The sequence below is a fragment of the Scyliorhinus canicula genome, chromosome 13 (assembly GCF_902713615.1).
Source record: "Scyliorhinus canicula chromosome 13, sScyCan1.1, whole genome shotgun sequence".
Taxonomy (NCBI): domain Eukaryota; kingdom Metazoa; phylum Chordata; class Chondrichthyes; order Carcharhiniformes; family Scyliorhinidae; genus Scyliorhinus; species Scyliorhinus canicula.
This window is the reverse complement of record NC_052158.1, coordinates 100,750,090-100,775,770: the sequence shown is the minus strand read 5'-3', so window position 1 is coordinate 100,775,770 and position 25,681 is coordinate 100,750,090. Positions and strand designations below refer to the sequence as shown.

The 25,681-nt window shown below is 44.0% G+C and overlaps 1 protein-coding gene across 13 annotated transcripts in view; it reads left to right on the top strand.

Moving 5' to 3' along the window:
• Window positions 1-25,681, top strand: part of zbbx (zinc finger, B-box domain containing) — a 165,097-nt gene that overhangs the window by 27,126 nt on the left and 112,290 nt on the right. For 12 of the 13 annotated variants that reach the window (XM_038816052.1, XM_038816053.1, XM_038816050.1 and 9 more), the window contains 2 exons: window positions 8,824-8,979; window positions 20,445-20,640. In XM_038816052.1, the coding sequence (XP_038671980.1) occupies window positions 8,824-8,979; window positions 20,445-20,640 (352 nt within the window). The remainder of the gene's footprint in view (window positions 1-8,823; window positions 8,980-20,444; window positions 20,641-25,681) is intronic. The other variant, XM_038816049.1, reaches the window with a different exon arrangement.

Genomic DNA, 25,681 nt, shown 5'->3' with positions numbered 1-25,681 from the left:
ATAGAGGATAATTGGACTAGGGCACACAGTATAGCTGTTGAAAATAAGTAAATGCCATGTTTGACCTTGGTGTCTAATCAGTTTTTCTTTAAAATTTCACATATTTGAATGCATTGCAAAGGATGTTAGGAAATGTTACTTCCCTCCTCTTTGTACTCCCCATCCCACAGAGGCCTCAGTGGAATTAGCTTTAAGGTGGTCCTTTTTGATTCAGTGCCATTTTGCGCTTCTTTCAAAACAAAAAGCATTGTTGAGAATCCAAAACAAAATAAAATATGGGAGTAGTGGATTCTGATGGGTCTGTACCTGAAATGTTAACTGATTTGTATTCTCTTGACTGATGGTGCTCGTTCTGCTGGCTGTCTCCAGCATTTACTGTTTTTGCTACCATGGTTTTCCCCTGCTGCATCTTTTTCCTTCTATTCTGCCTTTGTCTACAGAAAATTCTGTTCCATTTTCCTGGCAGCATGAACAAGTGCTGGTAAACTAATCTACCATCAATATTTTGCTGTGAACAACGGCCCCACTGAGTTCACAGGAACATTTCTAAATATGCACTCCAATTTTATTTTCTAACTAATCAATTCCTTTAGGCTTTGCTTAAAGGAAATTGGAGGACATAAATTATGCTTTGCTTGTAATATTGCAAACTTAGTTCCCTAGCTACTGATTCAATTCCTCTCCCTGGCAACAGTCTGAGATTAAACCAATCTGTTTGCAACATCACCCTGGTGTCACATTTGATCCCATGATGAACATCCAACCTCATATTTGTGCCATCACTGACACCATCTATTTCTACCTCCGTAACATAGCTTTACTTTATCCCTGTCTCAGCCCCTCATACTGTCTTTATCTCTGGACTTGACTATTCCAGTCTCTGGCCAGTCTCCCACATTCTATCATCCTTGAGGTCATTCAAAATACAGCTGCCCATGTCTTAATTTACAGCAGGTCCTGTTGCCCTATCACTCCTGCGCCCGTTGACTTCCATTACCCCGATCAAGCAATGTCACAACTTTAAAATTCTCATTGTTGATTTCAAATCCATCCATGGCCAAGCCTCTCCCTATCTCTGTGATGCCTCCAGCCCCACTACACTCTGAGATATCTGGGCTCCTCCAATTGTGGCCCCTTGAGTATCCACAATTTTAATTGCTCCACCACAGATAGATGTGCCTTCAGCTACATAGGCCCCAAACCTGGGAATTCCCTCCCTACAACTCTCCATCTCTCTACCTCGCTTTCTTCCTTTAGACAGTCCTTAAAACCTACTTTTTTGACCAAGCTTTTGGTCGCCTGACCCATTGTTTCCTTGGTGTTGTGCTTTGTTTTACATTGCTCTTGTGAGGTACTTTGGGACATTTCATTATGTTAAAGGTGCTATATGTGGAAAGTTGCGGACACTTCCTGTGGCGTAAATAATCACATGTGCAGGAAGTGTCATAAGCTGCAGAAACCTGAGCTCCGAGTTTTGGAACTCAAGTGACAGCTGGAATCTCCATGTGCATCTATTGAGGCTGAGAACTATACGGATGGTGCATTCAGGAAGGTAGTCACACCACACGTTAAAAGAGCAGAAGCAGAAAGGGAATGGGTGTCTGCTGGGACCTGGCAGGTAGTGCAGGAGTTCCTTAAACCACCTTGTTCACTCACCCTAAAAGGGTTGGTGTAAAACCTAGAGTGGATTTGCTGGTAGATGTGGATCAGAAGTTCTGTTCGAAAGAGTTCTTTGGAAAATGTGGAGTGGATTTTGGAATGCAAACTGCTAATGGAAAACATTGTTATGAGAGAAGATTTTAAAGTGTGCTTTTGGAGGTAGAGTTTGGAAATTCTTGCGTGACAATCATCTGAGGGGGATTCTGAGGACAAATCCACAGACACTAATTTGGGTTCAGAGAGTTTGACCACAGCCAATCTGTGTGCTTTGAAAAAAAAACATTGTGTGCTTATGAGACCATTGTAGCTTCCAATGTTTGTGTCATTCGTATTAATCTTAAAATCTGTGTGTAATTGCTAACCTAAGGGGGACTAAAGGTGTATTTGATTTTAATCCAATTTTTCCGTGTTTAATAATTTGATTGTTGTTACGACTAATTAGCTGTAACTCTGGTCCTCCACGTTTGAAATGAAATGAAAATCACTTATTGTCACGAGTAGGCTTCAATTAAGTTACTGTGAAAAGCCCCTAGTCGCCACATTCCGGCGCCTGTCCGGGGTTTGATAAAGAATATATAAAAGTTATGGTTTTTTGAGCCAGGGTTCCATTCTGGGATCTTCCTGTCCAGTTATAACATCAACCGGGATCGTAACGTAGTGCAGTTGGGGACGATTTAAACTAGCCCTGCACATAAGTGCAAGGTCTCCAGCTGCACAGATGTTAGTCTTCAGCCAATACGATTCACTCTATGTGATATCAAGAAACGGCTGAAGGCACTGGATACTGCAAAGGCTATGGGCCCTGGCAATATTCCGGTGGTGAAAGGTTTGAATGTTTGTGGAAGGGGGAGCAATCAAGTGGGCTGCTTGTCCTGGATGGTGCCAAATTTCTTGAGTGTTGCTGGTTCTCCTCCATGTCACTCACCACCCTGACTTGGAAATATAACGCCATTCCTTAACTGTCGCTGAGGCAGCATCTTGGAAAAACTAGAACCAGAGGACACAATCTCAGATTAAAGGGGCGATCCTTTAAAACAGAGATGAGGAGGAATTTCTTCAGCCAGAGGGTGGTGAATCTGTGGCACTCTTTGCTGCAGAAGGCTGTGGAGGCCAGTTCACTGAGTGTCTTTAAGACAGAGATAGATAGGTTCTTGATTAATAAGGGGATCATGGGTTATGGGGAGAAGGCAGGAAAATGGGGATGGGAAAATATCAGCTATGGTTGAATGGCGGAGCAGACTCGATGGGCCAAGTGGCCTAATTCTGCTCCTATATCTTATGGTCTTATAATGCCCATGAATTGTCCCCTTCTGTAAATGCTATGATTCTATGAAATTCTTCACTCAGAGGGTTTTGGAATTCTCTAGCCCCAGATAGATTTCTGGATAGTAAAGCCTCAAGGGATAGTGAGGTAGAAGATCAACCCTGATCGAATTGAATGGCGGAGCTGGCTCGAGGGGCCAAATGGCCTATTCATGCTCCTAGTTCCTCCGTTGCTATATAAATATAAGTTGTTGTATTTGTGTTTTTCTGTTGCTAATTTTGTATATTTCTGTTTTGCTTTGTTAATTCTGCCAATAAAGGAACCTGGATGGCTGTGTCATGGGTGTAGGACTTGAAAGGAGGGGAGTGGTATCGTCTTGGTATAGACCTAGTACAGTGTTTTTCAAACGTTTTTTCCCAGGACCCACTTTTAACAACTGGCCAACCTTTGGTACCCACACCAGCCGATCTTCGCAACCCACCATTATTTCTTACCTTTAATGCGATAGGAGAGCTTGCCTGGTCCTCATAACCCCACTTGCTTTGTCATTTAATGTTATATTTCTGCTAAGGACTTCAGCTGAGATTGAAGCTCTTGCTGTATCCTTTCGAAAAAAATCACGAGGTTTGTCCTCGTTTTGATGGTTTTAAACCTTCATTTACCAGAAAAAAACAGACATGGCTTTGCAACTGATTTGCATTGGTGCAAAGAACAAAGCTGCACCTCAATAAATCACTTTCAGACTGCTTTGTTCCAGATTTCAGTTTTTTTCTTTGTTGGCTGTTTGCCAGTGGCCCTGGAACTCGGCACCAGCACTGCTTTGCAGTGGACCCTCCTTGGAAGCTCTCTCCAGCAGATTCAATTGTGAGATCCTGGCCTATTTGTGTCTCTCACCCTCTCTTCCTTATTAACCCATCTTCAGTTTTCACACAGTCCTGTTGCTTGCTTGCTTGCTGGCAGCTACAAAATGGAGGAATCTCTCCTCCGTGATTGTGCCCAAAACACAAATGTAGAGGGCGTGGGATGTCAGTGTACACGACGGGCGTGTGACCTGCTCTCTGTTGCTGCATCTGGCAGGTACACTCCATCGTTTGTGTTTAAAGGCCGGTTGCGGCATTTTTAAAAGGCGGTCGCAGCCATTGGGCGCTTCTCCCTCAATTGGGAATGCCACGACCAATTGCTCCGCGATCCACTCACAGGTCACAATCCTGAGTTTGAAAAACCCTGACCTATTGATTATGAGGGCCATTAGCTTTGTAGGCCTGTTTTGTGTTTGGCATCTGTAGGGTGATTTTCAGCTGTGGCTAGGGGAGGTAGGTGCGGGCTACCTTTAGAGCCTTGTTGAAATAGTTGAATTAGTCCAACAAACCTCACTTTTTTAAGAATGATGAGCACAAACGTGTAAAATTTTGTGTACTCTTACTAGGAGAGTAACACATCAGAAATATTGGGCGGAATTCTCTGCAAGGCCCATTGCCGTCGTGAAACCCGGAGAGGTTCACGATGGCATCGGAGGCCTCTCCTGGCCCCCTATTCTGCCCCCCCCCCCCCGGGGGGGGGGGGGGGGGGGGCTAGGAGGGCCGTGCCATAAATCTCGGCCGCCGGGAATGACGCGGCCGGTGCGCCTAATGACGCCTTCCCGGTTGCCATGTTCCCCTCCGCTGCCCCTTTGAGACGCCGGCCCGATGATCGGTGGGCACCGATCGCGGGCCAGTCCCCTCCCGAGCACGGTCGTGGTGCTCACTCCCCTCTCTGCCCCCCACAAGCAACAAACCAGGTATTGGCGCCATGTTCACGCCGGCAGCGACCAGGTGTGGTTGCCGCCGGCGTGAACCGGTTGGGAACGGCAGGCCGCCCGGCTCGGAGAATCGGGGGCCGCCGTGAAAAACGGCGGCCCGCGATTCTCCGAGCGGCGTGTCCCAAAACACGACACGCCATTTTGGGGGGGTAGGGTGGGCGAATCGCGGGGGGTGCCAGAGCTGCCCTCCCGCGATTCTCCCACCCGGCGTGGGAGCGGAGAATCGAGCCCATTATGACACAAGTACTAAAGCTCTTTTTGCAGATTAATCACAGTTAAAATAGTTAAGTATACAGTTAAAATATTTAGGCAACGTCAATGATATTTGGCCAATTGGGAGGACATAATTACGTGTGATGTTTCCGGGTTTTGAAGTACTGGCAGTGAATTATAAGTTACTCAAGGGAATTAATTTAAAATGTGTTTCATCTATTTTATACGGATTTTAGTCTGCTTTAGGTGGCCTCAGACTTGTGCTCTCATCAGCTCTCACCTGTAGAGATTTGTCAGATGTTAATTGCAGATGAGATTCCATGTTTTTATTTTATATTACCACTGTTCGGATTATTTCCAACTCGCTTGTGCCATAAATAAAAAGCTCTATTCCTGCATAAAATGTAGGCACATTTTATTGTGGCTATATAATATGTATGAGTTCTTTTTTATCTATGACTTACATGCATCAATAGGTTTTGAGGAAGATGCCACTATCTGTTTCAGGCGCAGGTGGCAGCATCATGTATTTTCAAATCAAGAAAAAGTATTTAAGCCTGCATATGGCTGCTAATAGTCGTGTGCCCTGTGCATGTTGTATTTAATTAAAGTGTAGCAACTGTTATACATGTACAAATTTAAATCTTGCAGCCCTTACCTATAATACAAATACAACAGATTATTTTAATGCAGTATATAATTTGTTGGTGTGTAGTGTATTAAATATTTTATTTTATTTTCCATACGAACACACAAGCTTCTGTTTTATTACAGCAGTATTGGTGAATATCAGAGAAATCAATTAATTTGCTAATCTTAAATCTCTGTGACTTACCCTCCTGCTCGATGTTACAGTCTATTAATTATGCACTGACTACAAATAGAACAGCTTAACTAATTGGGCTGGATCTTGCTCTGGGCTTGGGAAACCTGACTTGCGCAGGGGTCAGATTTGAAGGGTGGTTTGCGAGCTGCTCTGGAGTGCCTGAGGAGTATGAGCGCCGAGACAGGCCAGTTAATTCCCTCCAGTAACTCTAGTTCTACAACAGATTGGGATAATCCCACAATGTTTAAAGCCTTTCAACCTCACCCTAGCTCAGATCACCTATGCCACCTCCACACCCTTATATCCTCCATGCACCCTCAGATCACCCATGCCACCCATGCCCATTTCCTCTCAGATCACCAATGCAACCTTTATGCCCCAAAGGTGGTGCCAAGCTGCCTTCTTGAAATCATACAGTCCATGTGGTGTAGGTATACTCATAGTGTCAAAGGAACATAGGAATTAGGAGCAGAAGTAGGCAATTCAGCCCTTCAAGCCTGCTCCGCCATTCAATCAGATCTCGGTCGATCTCTTCCTGGCCTCAAAGCCACCTCCCTACCTGTTCCCTATATCCCTGTAACCCGTTTTTAAAATCAGAAATACATCTATCCCTCTCTTGAAACCATTTAATGATTTGGACTCCACCACATTATGGGACAGTGAGTTCCACAAATTCAACACCCTCTGCGAGAAGTATGCCTCCTCATCTGTTTTAAATCTACTGCTATGTCGTTAGAAAGGGAGTTCCAGGATTTTGACCCCAAATCATTTGCAATTGCAAGTTGTCGGAACTATCATTCATTCTCAGATGAACATAACACCTCCTGTGCTGGAACCTATTAGGGGTTGAGGCATTGGTAATGGTCACAGTTGTCCAAATAATGGACTTTTTTCTGGGAAGAAATGGCTCCCCATTTCAGTTTCAAAGCAAAGTGTTGTGTCAATCAATGTAAGGGAGCAGATGGTGTCAAAACAAGTCTTTTTTTAGCAGGCAAAGCCATTTAAATCACAGTAGAAAAGATGATGACACAGGTTGAAAGGACATTTTGTAACATTTCTCACTGATTTATGGACCATTCTCCATTGGCAAAGTACTGTACTGCATGTGAACAAATACACAAGGTGGTCAATGTAAGGGTCAATTTACATGAAGGTGTTCCAGACTCCTCAGCAGGCTTTCCATTTTCCTCACAAATTCTGAAACCTGGCTTTTAACAGTTCCAAAACCCGTGTCACTAGATGAAAATGGTGCGTGGGAGGAAATCCGATTTTGTCACCCGTTTAAAATGGGAATTTGACCTAAGCAGGGGTGGATGTGAGTTTTTAACACCAGGCATTACCTAGCTGCAAAGGGTCCAGAGGAAAATACTGCGAGATTAAGAATGCAGAGGAAAATTTGATTTCCTCCAAGAAAAACTGAATGTGGATATTCGCACACCAAGTCATACCTCAGCAACCAGTTAGAAATTCAGCCCATTAATTCCATTGAAACTGCAACTTTACTGCCACAGAACACTCCTTTCAGCACAAGGCCAAAATAACACATGTAATCCAAGGTTCAACTTTGTGGCTGAATGTTTTTTGAGAGAATGCTCCAAGGTCATTACAATTCAGGTACACTGCCAAAATAATGGTGCAGAAGATGGTCTGTCCCACCTTGTGGTACTAAAAGGAATTAGAATTTTAAACTGATACAGTAGGTTTGTGCCCCTAAGAAATTGTCCTCATTGCACAATGGGACAGTACTGGACGGGATTCGCTGTCCCGCCAGCCCCGATTTCCAGTGTGGTGAGCCCCCGCTGGCAGCGGGATTCTCCGGTTCCGCAGCCAGCCAATGGGGTTTCCCCATTGTGGACCACCCCACACTGTTGAGAAATGCGCACGCATGGGTTCACTGCTGGTGGGACAGAGGATACCACCAATGGAAAATCCTGCAGACTACCTTTCTGCTTTTGCATTATAGACAAAAGAGTGAAGGCTTATGGATGCAGACAGGAAAGTAGAGTTGAGACCATATTCAGACCAGCAATGTTCTTATCAAATGACGGAGCAGGCTCAAGAGTCAGATGGCCTACTCTTAAATAATATGTTCCATTTCTTTTGGAGAAGGAAGGAAATGCAGCAGAGTTTAGAAGGTGCATAGATAGCTCATATGGAGAAGAATATCAATGGCATGTTTATACCCTGTATCATTTAGTACTCTATACATGACAGCATATTAATAACAGAAAGCATTCATGCATTATTTTCAAAAGGTTTAAAGATGGCACTGTGGTAATAATATTTGATTGGGGATAGCGCGGTGGCGCTGTGGTTAGCACTGCTGCCTCACACCGCTAAGGACCCGGGTTCTATCCCGGCCTCAGTTCACTGCCCGTGTGGAGTTTTGCACATTCTCCCTGTGTTTGCATGGGTCTCGCCCCCACAACCCAAAAGATGTGCAGGTTGGTGGATTGGCCATGTTAAATTGCCCTTAATTAGAGAAATAAATAATTGGGTATTCTTAAAAAAAACTATTAAAAAAATGATATTTGATTGGGTTGATTATCAAGTAATTGTTACATCAATTTTCCTGGACATCTATGTTTTGTGACCAAAACATTTGTTCTGGTGAATAATTTTATACACTGTGAACCTAAATTTTCTGTTCACTTTTACTTTTTCTTCCTTGATAATGAAGCTCAAAATATGTTTACCTTTAATAATGTTTAGTTAATCTTCCCTCGAGCATGTGGATTGAAGCAAACATTGAAGGGTGCAGTATAGTTATTTATCTAGTACTGCTTCAAGATATCTTTTGGTGCAAAGAGCAACATTAACTTCATGTCGAGATTTTCAGTCGCACAATCTATTTATTGCGTTGCACCAGTTTTGGGTCATTTTGTTCTATTATGTTTGCAAATGTACTTTGGAGAACTGTTGAATATTTATGAGGAATAACTGAATAATAAATGACTTAAAAATCTAGGCGGGAATGATAATCTAACACGGCCCTTATTAAGCTGCCTCTTTTTAAAAAAAAATCCTATTTAACAATGTCATCCATTTTTATAATATTGACAGGCTGAGGAACATACATCAAGCAGCTCATTGCATTTAGTCACCCAATTTAAAAAACAAATTGAATCTGATGACCCACCTGTGAATACTAAGCAGTTCCTGAAGAAACAGTTTTCAGTAAGAAAAGCTTCATCTCAAAGGGGAAAACAACACGCTGAGGTATATTTTATTGTTTGAAATTAAGATTTTATCTGTGAAAGGGCTACAATTTAAATTGGTGCATATTTGCTTTCTGTTAATTGAACCCAGTATGAAATAGCAAGCATCAAATTTTATAACTGGTACAAATTACCAACAGGATGCACGTCAACCTCGAGAACCAGCAAAACTGATCAACTGCTTCAAAATGTCTAATTGCTCAGAGGCAAATCAGAGCGCAAGTCAATGACGTTGGAAGTGTAATGGGACATTGGCTTACAATTTGAACGGTTTGCATGGATAACATTCCTTCATTTTTATTAAAGAATATAAAAACCGATGTATCTGAAGGGTTCTACCAGCCCAAGGGTGGGAGGCCCAAGGTTTATTTTCATTTGGAGTGTGACTTGGGAGGGGGGAACAATTAGCCTCCAGCAATTATAATTTTTGACAATTTATCTGGTTTATTTTCCAGTGTTTTAGAATTTGTGTGGGCATTGCTAATGTTTCATTTAAGAAGGGACATTTTAAAAAACTTTCTTGAAAATAACCTTCCTTAATAATCTTCCTTTATATTTCAAAACTTCTGTTGCCCAGTAGCAGGATCTTTTGCTGAAAAATGTTTCAGTTTATTTTCTCAGAGTCGAGTATTTGAACCTAATCTTATAATTCTAACCTAATTCCAGTTGGAGTTTAAGGCAGCACATTTATAAATTCTAACCACTGTAGGGAGACATGCCCTCTGAGAAATGTTGATGTTTGCTTCATATTGGTGCGTTCATATTAATTTTAAACACTTTAATACACTACGGTCTTAATTTAAAAAACAGCCTTAGGTTCTCAATAGAACAACGAGACCACAAAGGTCTCATATCTCCCATCCCCCCATAATCAAACAAGCAATGTATGCCTTCCAAAACTAGAAGATCTGACTTCCCCAAAATTTCCCTCAATAGCCGCATTTCTTTTGTGCAACCAAACCAAGCTCATATCATGCTATCCCACTATTTTTCAAACTTTTTTTCCCCCGGGACCCACTTTTTCTATGGGGCGCTGAATTGCGATGCGGGATGAGTGGACAGCTGTGGGACCTCGCTTTTGGGCACTTGCCCAAAATGCATGAATTTGTATAGCGAGGAATTGGGAAGGAACACACATCAGGTGCAATTCAGCTTTGCTGAGAGAACATAGGGCACGATTTAACAGGCAAAAAAAACAGAATACCGTTTCAGGTGCGTACAATTGGTGTTTCTCGGTGCGTGCAGTGCCAAGAATAATGCCGCAATCCAACAGTATTTTTTTGCCTCGGTCAGATTTGCCACCATTTCTAAATGCTGTCCCAATCCTTCGACACCCCACCACTGCTCCTCCACAGCAGCCCCTGGACTCCTCCCCCCCCCCCCCGACTGCCCCAGTGTACCTCTTAGGGGGTCCTCGAGCACCCCCCCCCCCCCATCCCACATGTTAAGGGCAGAGCACCCCCAACCTTGATACCTGGCATGGCTATCTTGGCATTGCCAGCTTGGTACTCTGGCAGTGCCCCTGTCAGTCTGGATGTGTCACCCGGGCACCCCGGCAGTGACAGGGTGGCACTGCTAGGGTGCCTGGATGGCAGTGCTAAAGTGCCAGGCTGGCAGTGCCAATGTTCCCAGGTGCCAGTGGGTGTGCTGGGTAGCACCCTGCCCAGAGCACTACAACCCGGAGGCCAGGTGCCATTATGCCTGGTCCATGTTTGTGTGTACCAGTGCTAAACTGCACCATGGTGAGGTCTCCCAGGCGAGGTCATTAGTTCCTGGGCCTCTGGAGAATCGGGTCTCAACATATGCAAATGAGCCTAATGACTCACTTAAATATGTTAATCTGGATCTCGTCCAGCGATGTTGTTCAAGCTCGCGAGACATTCAATATGTTTCAAATCTCGTGAGGCCTTGCGAGAGAATTTCGCCCATTGTTTCTCTTTCCTGCCTCCTCATATTGAGTGCCCGATGTGGTTTTGTGGCATTTGCTTCCTTCTCCATACTAAAATAGTGTAAATTGAGTACTTGCCCATCCAACATCAACAACTTGGATTTAAATAACACATTTAACTTAGTATAATAGCCCAAGATACTTCATTATCTTATCAGATAGAAATTAAAACCAAGCCACTTACAGATATATTTGGATAGATGGCCAAATGCTTGGCGAAAGAGGTATGTTTTTAAGATTAATTCAAAGGAGAGTGACAGAGGGAATTCCAAATCTTTAATCCTAAATCGTTGAACACATGACCAGCTATTTCTAGTGATAGATGTTGCAGTGCAGGATCCTCTCCTGATTGAGCGCTGCTGACCTCACCGTCAGCACCCGAACAATCCACATCCTCACCGGCCAGCTAAATTACTCTACCTTCAAAGTCTGTCAGGACCTTGAGTTCAGCCACTCCTCCACCAGTGTAGGACCTCTGATGCATCTAGAAATGGTACAGCAGTTATCATGGGAGATTTTAATCTACATGTCGAATGGTTTAACCAGGTCGGTCAAGGCAGCCTTGAGGAGGAGTTTATAGAATGTATCCGCGATAGTTTCCTAGAACAGTATGTAATGGAACCTACGAGGGAACAAGTGGCCCGGGATCTGGTCCTGTGTAATGATACAGGATTGATTAATGATCTCATAGTTAGGGAGACAGGGAGCAAAGACTTTATGGTGAAACAGTTGAGGAACAGTGGAGAACCTTCCAAGCGATTTTTCACAGTGCTCAGCAAAGGTTTATACCAACAAAGAGGAAGGACGGTAGAAAGAGGGAAAATCGACCGAGGATATCTAAGGAAATGAGGGAGAGTATCAAATTGAAGGAAAAAGCATACAAAGTGGCAAAGATTAGTGGGAGACTAGAGGACTGGGAAATCTTTAGGGGGCAACAGAAAGCTACTAAAAAAGCTATGAAGAAGAGTAAGATAGATTATGAGAGCAAACTTGGTCAGAATATAAAAACAGATAGTAAAGGTTTCTACAAATATATAAAACAAAAAAGAGTAGCTAAGGTAAATAATGGTCCTTTAGAGGATGAGAAGCGAGATTTAATAATGGGAGATGAGGAAATGGCTGAGGAACTGAACAGGTTTTTTGGGTCGGTCTTCACAATGGAAGACACAAATAACATGCCAGTGACTGATGGAAATGAGGTTATGACACGTGAGGATCTTGAGATGATTGTTATCACTAAGGAGGTAGTGATGGGCAAGCTAATGGGGCTAAAGGTAGACAAGTCTCCTGGCCCTGATGGAATGCCATAAGAGATGGCTAGGGAAATTGCAAATGCACTAGTGATAATTTACCAAAATTCACTGGGTGGTCCCGGCAGATTGGAAATTAGCAAATGTGACACCACTGTTTAATAAAGGAGGAAGGCAGAAAGCGGGTAATGTAGGCCAGTTATCTTAACTTCCGTAGGAGGGAAGATGCTGGAATCTATCATCAAGGAAGAAATAGGGAGGCATCTGGATGGAAATAGTCCCATTGGGCAGATGCAGCATGGGTTCATAAAGGGCAGGTCCTGCTTAACTAATTTAGTGGAATTTTTTGAGGACATTATCAGTGCGGTAGATAACGTGAGCCAACGGAGGTGGTATATCTGGATTTCCAGAAAGCTTTTGACAAGGTGCCACACAAAAGGTTGCTGCATGAGATAAAGATGCATGGCATTAAGGGTAAAGTAGTAGCATGGATAGAGGATTGGTTAATTAATAGAAAGCAAAGAGCGAGGATTAATGGGTGTTTCTCTGGTTGGCAGTCAGTAGCTAGTGGTGTCCCTCAGGGATCAGTGTTGGGCCCACAATTGTTCACAATTTACATAGATGATTTGGAGTTGGGGACCAAGCGCAATGTGTCCAAGTTTGCAGATGACACTAAGATGAGTGGTAAAGCAAAAAGTGCAGAGGATACCGGAAGCCTGCTGAGGGATTTGGATAGGTTAAGTGAATGGGCTAGGGTCTGGCAGACAGAATACAATGTTCACAAATGTGAGGTTATCCATTTTGGTAGGAATAACAGAAAAAGGGATTATTATTTAAATGATAAAGTATTAAAACATGCTGCTATGCAGAGAGACATGGGTGTGCTAGTGCATGAGTCGCAAAAAGTTGGTTTACAGGTACAACAGGTGATTAAGAAGGAAAATTGAGTTTTGTCCTTCATTGCTAGAGGGATGAAGCTTAAGACTAGGGAGGTTATGCTGCAACTGTATAAGGTGTTAATGAGGCCACACCTGGAGTATTGTGTTCAGTTTTGGTCTCCTTACCTGAGATGTACTGCCGCTGGAGGGTGTGCAGAGGAGATACACTCGGTTAATCCCAGAGTTGAGGGAGTTGGATTATGAGGAGAGGTTGAGTAGACTGGGACTGTACCCATTGGAATTTAGAAGGATGTGGGGGGGAATCTTATAGAAACATATAAAATTATGAAGGGAATAGATAGGATAGATGTGGGAAGGTTGTTTCCAATGGCGTGTGAAAGCAGAACTAGGGGGCATAGCCTCAAAATAAGGGGAAGTAGATTTAGGACTGAGTTTAGGAGGAACTTCTTCACCCAAAGGGTTGTGAATCTATGGAATTCCTTGCCCAGTGAAGCAGTTGAGGCTCCTTCATTAAATGTTTTTAAGATAAAGATAGATAGTGTTTTTGAAGAATAAAGGGATTAAGGGTCATGGTGTTCGGGCCGTAAAATGGAGCTGAGTCCACAAAAGATCAGCCACAAAAGACCAGCCATGATCTCATTGAATGGCGGAGCAGGCTCGAGGGGCCAGATGGCCTACTCCTGCTCCTAGTTCTTACGTTCTTAATGTTCTCTTCCTTTTGTTGTGTGCCAGCTTGTCCTGCATGAAGACAAATGGAAATGGTGTAGGCAGGATGCCTGCCAGGCCAGATGATAAGGATGCCTGGCATGTGTAAGTGGTGAGTGGGGCCATGGACATGGTGAGGACATGATCCACAGGAGAGATGGAGGTGTGTGTGTGTGTGTGGGACACTGAGTGGTGGTGTCCCTTGAGCTGGCATTGTGCAAAATCCCTGTTGATGTGTGATGTGTCTGTGAATGTGTGGGTTGATAGTTTTGAGAAGAGTGGCTTACCTTGGCTAAATGGAGGAGATCATTTATCCTCTTTCAACACTGGATGACCTTCCTCTTTTGGAGATCGTTCATCCTCTTTCAACACTGGATGACCTTCCTCTTTTGGAGATCGTTCATCCTCTTTCAACACTGGATGACCTTCCTCTTTTGGAGAGCAACAGTGAAAGAATGGTGTTATATTTCCAAGTCAGGATGGTGAATGAATCGGAGGGAACCTACAAGTGGTGGTGCCCTGAGGTATCTGCTGCTCTTGTTTTTTGAGACGGTAGTGGTCATAAGACCATAAGATCATAAGACACAGGAGCAGAATTCGGTCACTCGGTCCATCGAGTCTGCTCCGCCATTCAATCATGGCTAATATTGTTCTCATCCTCATCCGCCTGCCTTCTCCCCATAACCCCTGATCCCCTTATTGGTCCTAGGTTTGGAGGGTGCTGCCTAATGAAACTTGGTGAGTTCCTGCGGTGCATGTCGTGGATGGTACACACGGCTGCCACTGTTCTTCAGTGGTAGAGGGATTAAATATTTGTGGAAGGGGTAGCAATCAAGTGGGCTGCTTTCTCTTGCATGGTGTCATAGATGCTTACAGCATGAAAACAGCCCCATCGGCCAAGCTGGTCCAAGCCGCCCAGTTTCTGTCACTAAACTAATCCCACTTGCCAGCATTTGGCCCGTTTCCCTCTATGCCCAGCCTGCCCATAAGACCATAAGACCATAAGACATAGGAGTGGAAGTAAGGCCATTCGGCCCATCGAGTCCACTCCACCATTCAATCATGGTTGATTTCAATCCATTTACCCGCTCTCTCCCCATAGCCCTTAATTCCTCGAGAAATCAAGAATTTATCAATTTCTGTCTTAAAGACACTCAATGTCCCGGCCTCCACCGCCCTCTGTGGCAATGAATTCCACAGACCTACCACTCTCTGGCTGAAGAAATTTCTCCTCATCTCTGTTCTAAAGTGACTCCCTTTTATTCTAAGGCTGTGCCCCCGCGTCCTAGTCTCCCCTGCAAATGGAAACAACTTCCCTACGTCCATCCTATCCAAGCCATTCATTATCTTGTACGTTTCTATTAGATCTCCCCTCAACCTCCTAAACTCCAATGAATATAATCCCACGATCCTCAGACGTTCATCGTATGTTAGGCCTACCATTCCTGGGATCATCCGTGTGAATCTCCGCTGGAGCCGCTCCAGTGCCAGTATGTCCTTCCTGAGGTATGGGGCCCAAAATTGCTCACAGTATTCTAAATGGGGCCTAACTAGTGCTTTATAAAGCCTCAGAAGTACATCCCTGCTTTTATATTCCAAGCCTCTTGAGATAAATGACAACATTACATTTGCTTTCTTAATTACGGACTCAACCTGCAAGTTTACCTTTAGAGAATCCTGGACTAGGACTCCCAAGTCCCTTTGCACTTTAGCATTATGAATTTTGTCACCGTTTAGAAAATAGTCCATGCCTCTATTCTTTTTTCCAAAGTGCAAGACCTCACACTTGCCCGCGTTGAATTTCATCAGCCACTTCTTGGACCATTCTCCTAAACTGTCTAAATCTTTCTGCAGCCTCCCCACCTCCTCAATACTACCTGCCCCTCCACCTATCTTTGTATCATCGGCAAACTTGGCCAGAATGCCCCCAGTCCCGTCATCTAGATCGTTAATATATAAAGAGAACAGCTGTGGCCCCAACACTGAACCCTGCGGGACACCACTTGTCACCGGTTGCCATTCCGAAAAAGAACCTTTTATCCCAACTCTCTGCCTTCTGTCTGACAGCCAATCGTCAATCCATGTTAGTACCTTGCCTCGAATACCATGGGCCCTTATTTTACTCAGCAGTCTCCCGTGAGGCACCTTGTCAAAGGCCTTTTGGAAGTCAAGATAGATAACATCCATTGGCTCTCCTTGGTCTAACCTATTTGTTATCTCTTCAAAGAACTCTAACAGGTTTGTCAGGCACGACCTCCCCTTACTAAATCCATGCTGACTTGTCCTAATCCGACCCTGCACTTCCAAGAATTTAGAAATCTCATCCTTAACGATGGATTCTAGAATTTTGCCAACAACCGAGGTTAGGCTAATTGGCCTATAATTTTCCATCTTTTTTCTTGTTCCCTTCTTGAACAGGGGGGTTACAACAGCGATTTTCCAATCCTCTGGGACTTTCCCTGATTCCAGTGACTTTTGAAAGATCATAACTAACGCCTCCACTATTTCTTCAGCTATCTCCTTTAGAACTCTAGGATGTAGCCCATCTGGGCGCGGAGATTTATCAATTTTCAGACCTTTTAGTTTCTCTAGCACCTTCTCCTTTGTGATGGCAACCATATTCAACTCTGCCCCCTGACTTTCCTGAATTGTTGGGATATTACTCATGTCTTCTACTGTGAAGACTGACGCAAAGTACTTATTAAGTTCCTCAGCTATTTCCTTGTCTCCCATCACTAGATTACCAGCGTCATTTTGGAGCGGCCCAATGTCTACTTTTGCCTCCCGTTTGTTTTTAATGTATTTAAAGAAACTTTTACTATCATTCCTAATGTTACTGGCTAGCCTACCTTCATATTTGATCCTCTCCTTCCTTATTTCTCTCTTTGTTATCCTCTGTTTGTTTTTGTAGCCTTCCCAATCTTCTGACTTCCCACTACTCTTTGCCACATTATAGGCTCTCTCTTTTGCCTTGATGCATTCCCTGACTTCCTTTGTCAGCCATGGCTGCCTAATCCTCCCTCTGATAACCTTTCTTTTCTTTGGGATGAACCTCTGCACTGTGTCCTCAATTACTCCCAGAAACTCCTGCCATTGCTGTTCTACTGTCTTTCCCACTAGGCTCTGCTTCCAGTCGATTTTCGTCAGTTCCTCCCTCATGCACCTGTAATTACCTTTATTTAACTGTAAAACCTTTACATCTGATTCTACCTTCTTTCTTTCAAATTGCAGACTGAATTCTACCATATTATGATCACTGCTTCCTAAGTGTTCCCTTACTTTAAGGTATTTTATCAATTCTGGCTCATTACATAACACTAAGTCCAGAATAGCCTGTTCCCTCGTGGGCTCCATCACAAGCTGTTCCAAAAAGCCATCCTGTAAACATTCAATGAATTCCCTTTCTTTGGGTCCACTGGCAACATTATTTACCCAGTCCACCTGCATATTGAAGTCCCCCATGATCACTGTGACCTTGCCTTTCTGACATGCCCTTTCTATTTCGTGGTGCATTTTGTGCCCCTGGTCCTGACCACTGTCAGGAGGCCTGTACATAACTCCCATTATGGTTTTTTTGCCTTTGTGGTTCCTCAACTCTACCCACACAGACTCCACATCGTCTGACCCTATGTCGTTTAGTGCTATTGATTTAATTTCATTTCTAATTAACAAGGCAACCCCGCCCCCTCTACCCACCTCTCTGTCTTTTCGATAGGTTGTAAATCCCTGGATGTTTAACTGCCAGTCCTGAACCCCCTGCAACCACGTCTCTGTGATGCCTACCACATCATACCCGCCAGTCACAATCTGGGCCACAAGCTCATCTACCTTGTTCCGTACACTGCGGGCATTTAAATATAGCACCTTTAATTCCCTATTGACTGTCCCTTTTTGTTTTCTTAGTGTGGTGGACCTTGGTTTACTGAGCCTTTCCATACACTGTGTCATATTTTGTGAGATGGGGACTATCGTAACCTCTCCTGAGCTCTGTCTTTTCGTGATTTTTTGTAATCCTAAGCAGCTACGCTTCCCACTGATTCCTTCACCTCTTGGTTCCCTGACTTTCCCTTCCCCCCCAATCTCTAGTTTAAAGTCCTATTGACCACCCTATTTACTCTTTTCGCCAGAACACTGGTCCCAGCTCGGTTCAGGTGGAGACCATCCCAACGGTATAGGTCCCCCCTGTCCCAAAACTGATGCCAGTGTCCCATGAAAAGGAACCCCTCTTTCCCACACCACTCTTTCAGCCACATGTTAACTTCCCTTATTCTTGCCTCCCTATGCCAATTTGCACGTGGCTCGGGCAGTAATCCGGAGATTATGACCCTTGAGGACCTGTTTTTTAATTTGAATCCTAACTCTTTATAATCTCTAAACAGGTCCTCTTTCCTAGACTTGCCTAAGTTGTTGGTACCGACATGGACCACAACAACTGGATCCTCCCCCTCCCTCTCCAATATCCTTTCAAGCCGGTCAGAGATGTCCCGCACCCTAGCACCGGGCAGACAACATACCATGCGGGACCCTCGATCCTGCTCACAAAGGATACTATCTATCCCTCTGATAATAGAATCCCCTACAACTACAACTTGCCTATTTACTTCCTCCCCTTGAATGGCCTGCTGAACCATGGTGCCTTGGTCAGCTGACTCATCCTTCCTGCAGCCCTGTTCGCCATCCACACAGGGAGCAAGTGCCTCGTACCTGTTGGACAGGGTCAAGGGCTGAGGCTCCTGAGTTCCTGACTGCTGGTTCCCTTTACCTGCCTGACCTGCAGTCACACCCTGCTGTCCCTGGCCACTGGCAGGATTTAAACTATTTACTCTGACAGGTGTGACTGCCTCCTGAAACAAAGTGTCCAGGTAAGCCTCCCCCTCCCGGATGTGCCTCAGTGTGTGAAGCTCAGACTCCAGCTCATCAACTCTGAGCCGGAGTTCTTCGAGCAGCCAACACTTACTGCAGATGTGGTCGCTGCAGCTCGCAATGGGATCTGCCAGCTCCCACATCAGGCAGCTTAAGCACATCACCTGACCAGCCATCTCTAATTAATTAATTTGTTTAATTTAAGTTTACGAGTTTTAAATTTGGGGCAGATTGGTTATCAACCAATCAGATCACAGCTTCCCTCTGACGTCACTTTTGAAAAAAAAAAGTGGAAAACAGGAAGTTACCGTTAGGTCTGTATACTCACCCAGAGACTGCTCCTCCTCCTCTGAACGGCTCCCGAAACTAGGCCTCGAACCCCGGGTTAAAGTGAGTTTTTGTACTCACCCAGAGATTGCTCCTCCTCCTCCTCTGAACGGCTCCCGAAACTAGGCCTCGATCCCCAGGTTAAAGTGAGTTTTTATACTCACCCAGAAACTGCTCCTCCTCCTCTGAACGGCTCCCAAAACTGGACCTCAATCCCCGGGTTAAAGTGAGTTTTTATACTCACCCAGAGATTGCTCCTCCTCCTCTGAACGGCTGAAACTAGGCCAACAGACAGAACTTTTTTTTTGGTTAGAGGAGGAGGAGGATGGGTGGGAGACACTACGTAAGTAGTGTTTTGGGTAAAGCTGTCACTCGAGAACAGCCCCTTCACAAACCACCTTCAACTTACGCTGACCGCACTGCACATATGCAAATGTCCCCGGAACAGCCAATCAGAAGCTCTGCTCTGCTGCCCTCTGCTGGATGCTTAACTTCCGTCGAACTCCTCGGGTCACTGATGCAGGTGCACCTTCAACTTACGCTGACCGCACTGCACGTATGCAAATGTCCCCGGAACAGCCAATCAGAAGCTCTGCTCTGCTGCCCTCTGCTGGATGCTTAACTTCCGTCGAACTCCTCGGGTCACTGATGCAGGTGCACCTTCAACTTACGCTGACCGCACTGCACGTATGCAAATGTCCCCGGAACAGCCAATCAGAAGCTCTGCTCTGCTGCCCTCTGCTGGATGCTTAACTTCCGTCGAACTCCTCGGGTCACTGATGCAGGTGCACCTTCAACTTACGCTGACCGCACTGCACGTATGCAAATGTCCCCGGAACAGCCAATCAGAAGCTCTGCTCTGCTGCCCTCTGCTGGATGCCCATGTAACTATCTAACTATTTTTTAAAGAACATAATTGTACCGCCTCTGGCAGCCCATTCCAGATGCTAACCACCCTCTGTGTGACAAAATTAGAACTTCTTGAGTGTTGTTGGAGCTGTACTCATCCAGACAAGTGGAGAGTATTCAATTACATTCCTGACTTGTGCCTTGTAGATGGTGAACAGGCTTTGCGGGTATCAGAAGATGAGTTACTCACCATTGGATTCCTAATCTTTGACCCTCTCTGATAGCCACATTATTAAATGGCTTATCTAGTTCAGTTTCTGGTCAACGCCAGGATTTTGATAGTGGGAGATTCAACCATTGAGTATCAAGGGGCGATGGTTAGATCATCTCTTGTTCGAGATAGTTATTGCCTGGCTTTTGTGTAGTGCGAATGTTACTTGTGACAGATGTGTCAGTCCAAGCCTGGGTATTGTGCAGGTTTTCCTGCATTTGGACATTGACTGCTTTGTGCAGACATACATGGTCTGTTGTTTAAATAAATGAAAGCAATTTTCATATTGGAGGGTTTGGAATAAAATAAGTATCAAAACATGATAACATTTTATAATTTACTTGTACACTGCAGGTTATTAACTTGGAAGAAGAGGATGATGAATCCATTGTCTGTGTGCAAAGTAACAGTGAAGAAGATTTGAACAGTAGCTCATTATTAAATGGTGACTTTAATGAGGAACAGTCATCACAGTCTTTCCAACAGGCACTAAAAGAGTGGAGAGACAGAAAACCTAGTGAAGCAGAATGGACTCCCGAAATGTTTTCAGGTAGAAATGATTGTGACACTTTATTTGGAAACTCAAACAATTTAAGGAAAAACAACTTAAAATGCGATTTAGCAACTTAAATCAAACATTATTTTGTTATGTTATTAAAAAGTGAAAACACATAAATTTTAACAATGTCATGGTACTAACTTTAAATAAGGAAATGAAAACAGCATTTCAATGAATTTAGGAGCTGCCATAAATTGCTGACAAACAATTTGTATTCATGCTGTATAGATTGCAGCTAACACCTTTCTTTGTCTGCGTTTTCTTTCTTCAACCTCTTGAGTTCTCTCAATATCTCTCACACACTGTCATATTTCCTTCTCCAACATACAGTCCATCATATCACTCTCCCCCTCTCACTATCCAGTCGTTTTCACCAGTTTTTCAATGAACCTCGGATAAATAGTGCCAGAAATATGCTCCACAATCTAGTCCATCACAGTTCTCTCTGGAAGTGTAGATACATGTGTAAGTATGTTTTCTGCCATTTGCCTGGGAACTGGCACCACTTGGGTCTTGCACCATCTTTCAAAAGTAAACAGAGAGGGCCTTTCAGTATCAATTCCAGTGGTATCCAGGAAAGGCTGTCTTGATAACTCAACAGCAAATCGTGCAAGAAAACTGTTTATTCTTTTGGCAGTTTGGCTTCTCTTAGAGGCATCTTCCCAAAATGGGGCCATGTCCCCACACCGGCGTAAAAATGCAGGCGTCGCACTCCGGACTTCCTGAAAAGAATACAAGACGATTCGCTTCCCTTCAGGGAGTGCTTCATGCAGCTTTAGCTGTGGATATGGGCTCCCGCAATTCCGGTTCCGAGTCCTCCAGCGGCCGCCCTGAGCCCCATGGCGGACTCGGACCAGGGACCCACACAAAGAAACTAGGCCCCTCCGATCAGCTGCGCACCCGAGGATCCGTCTGGCCCGATATCACCCCCAGCTGCCCATTAGGCCCCCCCCCAGGTGCCACATGCCCCCGCCCCCCCACCAGGGCGGCCGCGGACTGAGTCTGCAGCAGTTACGTGAGAGACCTGACCAGCCTTAGCATGTTAGTTCCATGCCGTCGGGAACTCGGCCGGTCAGGAGCGGAGGTTCGCTGGGCGAGACTCTAACAATGGCCACCCAGCCACGCGGTGTAATTTGCAAATGCGTGGATATACGGGGCCCGGAGAATCGCCAGAGTGGCGCCGGGCCCGATTCCGTTAGGAAATTTGATTTTCCGCCCCCACGCCAAACGCAGTTTCGGCGCAGGGCTGCGGAGAATCCAGTCCATGGTTCCGGCAAAAACATGGATCCTGCTACTGACACACCAGTGCCTCAAACCCCGAAAATCAGTGGATGCAAACTAGAAATGCTCTGTGCCAACAGCCTAGGATGTAGAGGACAGAAATGCCAGATGCAGCACCAGGCGCACCTCAGAATGAGGTACCAATCTGGTGAACTAGAACACAGGAATACATGCATGCCAAACATCAGAAGCAGCATGTGACAGAGAGAGAGAGCAACACGATTCTACAACCAATGGATCAGCTCAAAACTCTGCAGTCCTGCCATATCCAGTCCTGAATGGCGTAGTCAGTTAAACAACTAACTGGAGGAGGAGGCTCCAAAAATATACCCATCTCCAAAGATGGGGGAGCTCAAAATATCAAGCTTGAGTGGAGCATAATTATTAGTATGAAGTGGTCGGCCAAATGGTCTGTTTCTGTGTTGCTTAATCCTATGTTAGAACAATATAAAAGGTAATTACAAGATTGTGGGCACTAAATACCATATGCACTCATGTAAAAGTCCAATTTTTGACATTTGTTTTAAGCCAAAAGTCATGTAGTCGACCTTTACCTGGGTGATGTTTATGAGGGGTTAACACACATGCTCAGTTGGGCCCAAGTGAAATTTGTAAAAAACCATTGGGATGGAATAAAGTACAACCCACCAATACAAGCATTCATATTAATTGTCATTCATAATCTGATTTCTTTAATAACCTGGATGAAAGAAGAACGTAAATGAATAAATGTTTTAAGCATTTACGTCCCAGTACGAGTATACAAGGTATTCCTTGTTGTGGTTTGTTACTTCTTTGTGTTATATTTTACTCCGTTAAGGTAAGAGGAGCTCAATGCTCCAAAGAAGTTTATTTTTCACAATATTATAAACAATGTGGAGTTAATAGTGGGTATCCCATTCTTATTCTCTCTGCTTCATGCCTCAAAGTTTCCTTTACATAATTGTGCCTGTGTGATGCTTTTCCTCCATGCCTCTAGCAGCAGTAGCACAGGTGTTGAGTAATAAGATCATCTTGTTGGGCAAATAATATCTCATTATTCCCCCCACACAAAGTGGAACCCAGCAAATAGGTTAGTTAAGGAGCTGTGGCAATATCTTGTTGACTCTGTTCCTAACCATTGGCAGTTAAGTTGTTCATCCACATCTCTGAATGGTTTCTTTCTCAGCAGCAGCTTTACTTATGGGGCTTAAAGTGTAGTCTGCTGATTTGAAATAGATCATATGCCTCTCCTTGTTTGTGAACTGTACTAAATATGCTTATAATGGGATCTTCTGTGATTTGCATTACTCATGATCACAGGTGGTCAGGGAACGCTTTTTTTGGTCACACAATTAATGAATTGCAAAACGGGCTGTCATCTGTTAGCAGCAGGAACTGTCGGGAAAGAACACCACATTTATTCCATTTAAATGACTACAGTAAAGCTGTTTAATAAATTTGGTTCTTGAATTCAACATGTTTTTAATTTAAAACTGAGCACTAGGTTTGAAAAACCAAGCTGAGCCATAGAAATTCCTGTAAATTATTGAGTCAGTGGGACAAAAAGGAATATTTTTAGGTATTGACTGACAAATGCCAAAAAATAACAGCAGAAATTGTAGTTTCTGTTATAGTGACCTATCTATCAGTAATTCGCTGATATTTTAGAATGCCCCTTTATGGAACCTGGCATTAATAATTCTCTTATAAAAGACCAATAATTTAAAATAATCCAGATTGCAGAAGCATGCTTTCGTCCTTGAAGTGACAGATGTTATCATGAAATGCCCGTGAGCAAGGATTAAGGAAATGTTAAATGATTAAAGCATTGCAGTACTTCTCTGAGCTGCCAGTGGTATTTGGAAGCTGTCATATACATTGATACTGTTGTCTAAGCTATATAAAAGTACAAACAATTGTATTTTTTCCCTTTATTTAGATTTAGCAGCATTCACTATTAGAAATTAAAATGGTGCAAACTTGTCTTGATTTTTTAAAGTAATTTAACATAATCGACTTTAAATAGCATGAAATGATTCAGCACAGAAACTGACCATTCAGCCCATCATGCTTGTGTCAGTTCTTTGACAGAATAATTCAATTACTCCCACTCCCCATTAATCATGCTGAAAATCGGAAGAATACAATGTTGTCTTTAAATTTAAATTTTAATGAAGTTGCAAAGAACAAATAATGATTGAGAATTTGCTTGAGCAAAGCATCTCATGTAGTTAGACGTCTTCCTGCACCCTTCAGCTAAACATGTTTCTTGCTGGCAGTGTAAACTGATCATGGCATGCTGAAGGACCAACAAGGAATCGCCTGCATCAAAGAGATTTAACGATTGAGAAAGAAACAGGAACGACTAAGAAGGGGATGAAATGCAGTCAAAATAAATATAAAAAGAAAGAAAGATTGACAAAAAAAAGGAAAAGTAAGATAGGTGAAAAAAATTCGGCATTTATGAAATCTCAAACAATTTAGTAGCTAAAGAAGTGAAACCCTACATTTTTTCTCTTTTACAAAAACCAGTTAAAATAAATTCACAAGTTAAAAGGGCAGACCCTTAAAGCAACACTGCATCAAAATAAAGAAAATCTCAAAGGAAACTTACAACATCAAATCAATTCCACATTTGTAATTGTTCACTCTTTGGATTAGAGCTGAATTGGTAGTGATGATCAATTAGCACATTGTTAGTTGGGTACTGAAAATATAATGACTAAGTTTGACTTTGTGGTGAGTTTACTGGGCAATTAGAATGTGCAAATGCAGAATTTGTTTGAAAATCAGAGATTAAGGGAGAGATGCTGTGCCGGATTCTCCACTGCCTGTAGCGGAGTTACCAATGCGGTAGAGAATCCAGCGGCATCAAAAAAACTCTGGTCTTCTGCTGGCGGCAGTATTGCGGTTCGTACCCTGCGTCAGTGGGAGGATGCAAGTGGGTCAAAATTACCCATTTGCATCCTACTAACGGGCTGGGCACCGGATTCTCCAAGACTGCGCGATTCCCTGGTCCTCTGGATCGGGATTCACGTGGGAGAGAATTGGTGCAGGTATGTGCCAGCATGGTTCTGGCGCAGTGGACCTTATGGTGGGCGAAGGGGGCAACCCTAAGGGAGTTGCCCCCAAAATCACAGGACTCCCTCCCCCACAATGCAAATCCAGCCTACCCCACCCCCACCAGACCCACCACCAGAAAACCCCCATAAGAGAGCCCTCCATAAGAGAGACCCCCACCAGAAATGCCCCATTAGATATCCCCACCAATGACCCCCCCATAAGAGAAGCCCTGACCAGAGACCCCCATAAGAGAGACCCCGCCATAGGCAACCCATTACAGACTCCCCTGCAGAGACCCACGATAAGAGAGACATCCCATCACAGAGACCCCAGCAGTGACCACCCGTAAGAGAGACCCCCATCAGACCCCCATTTGAGACCCCACCAGAGATCCCCATCAGAGATCCTGCCATAATAGAGACCCCCACCAGAGAAATCCCATTACAGAGATCCCTGCCTGGAAGCTAAAGAGCAGTTCAGACAGAGACAGTGAAAAATTCACTGTTCTAAAACTCACCTGTGGTCAACACCTACTGGCTCAGGCAGTGAAAGCAGCAGTTGTAAATTCCTAGAAAGCGAAAACCACATCAGCTGGATTTAAACCCCTCAGATTTTGTATCTGCAAGGCTTTGATTCACATCAATGTGAAATTGGTTTTCTTCGGCTGTGATTGACAGTGTGTACACAGCCAGCTATCCAGATTGTT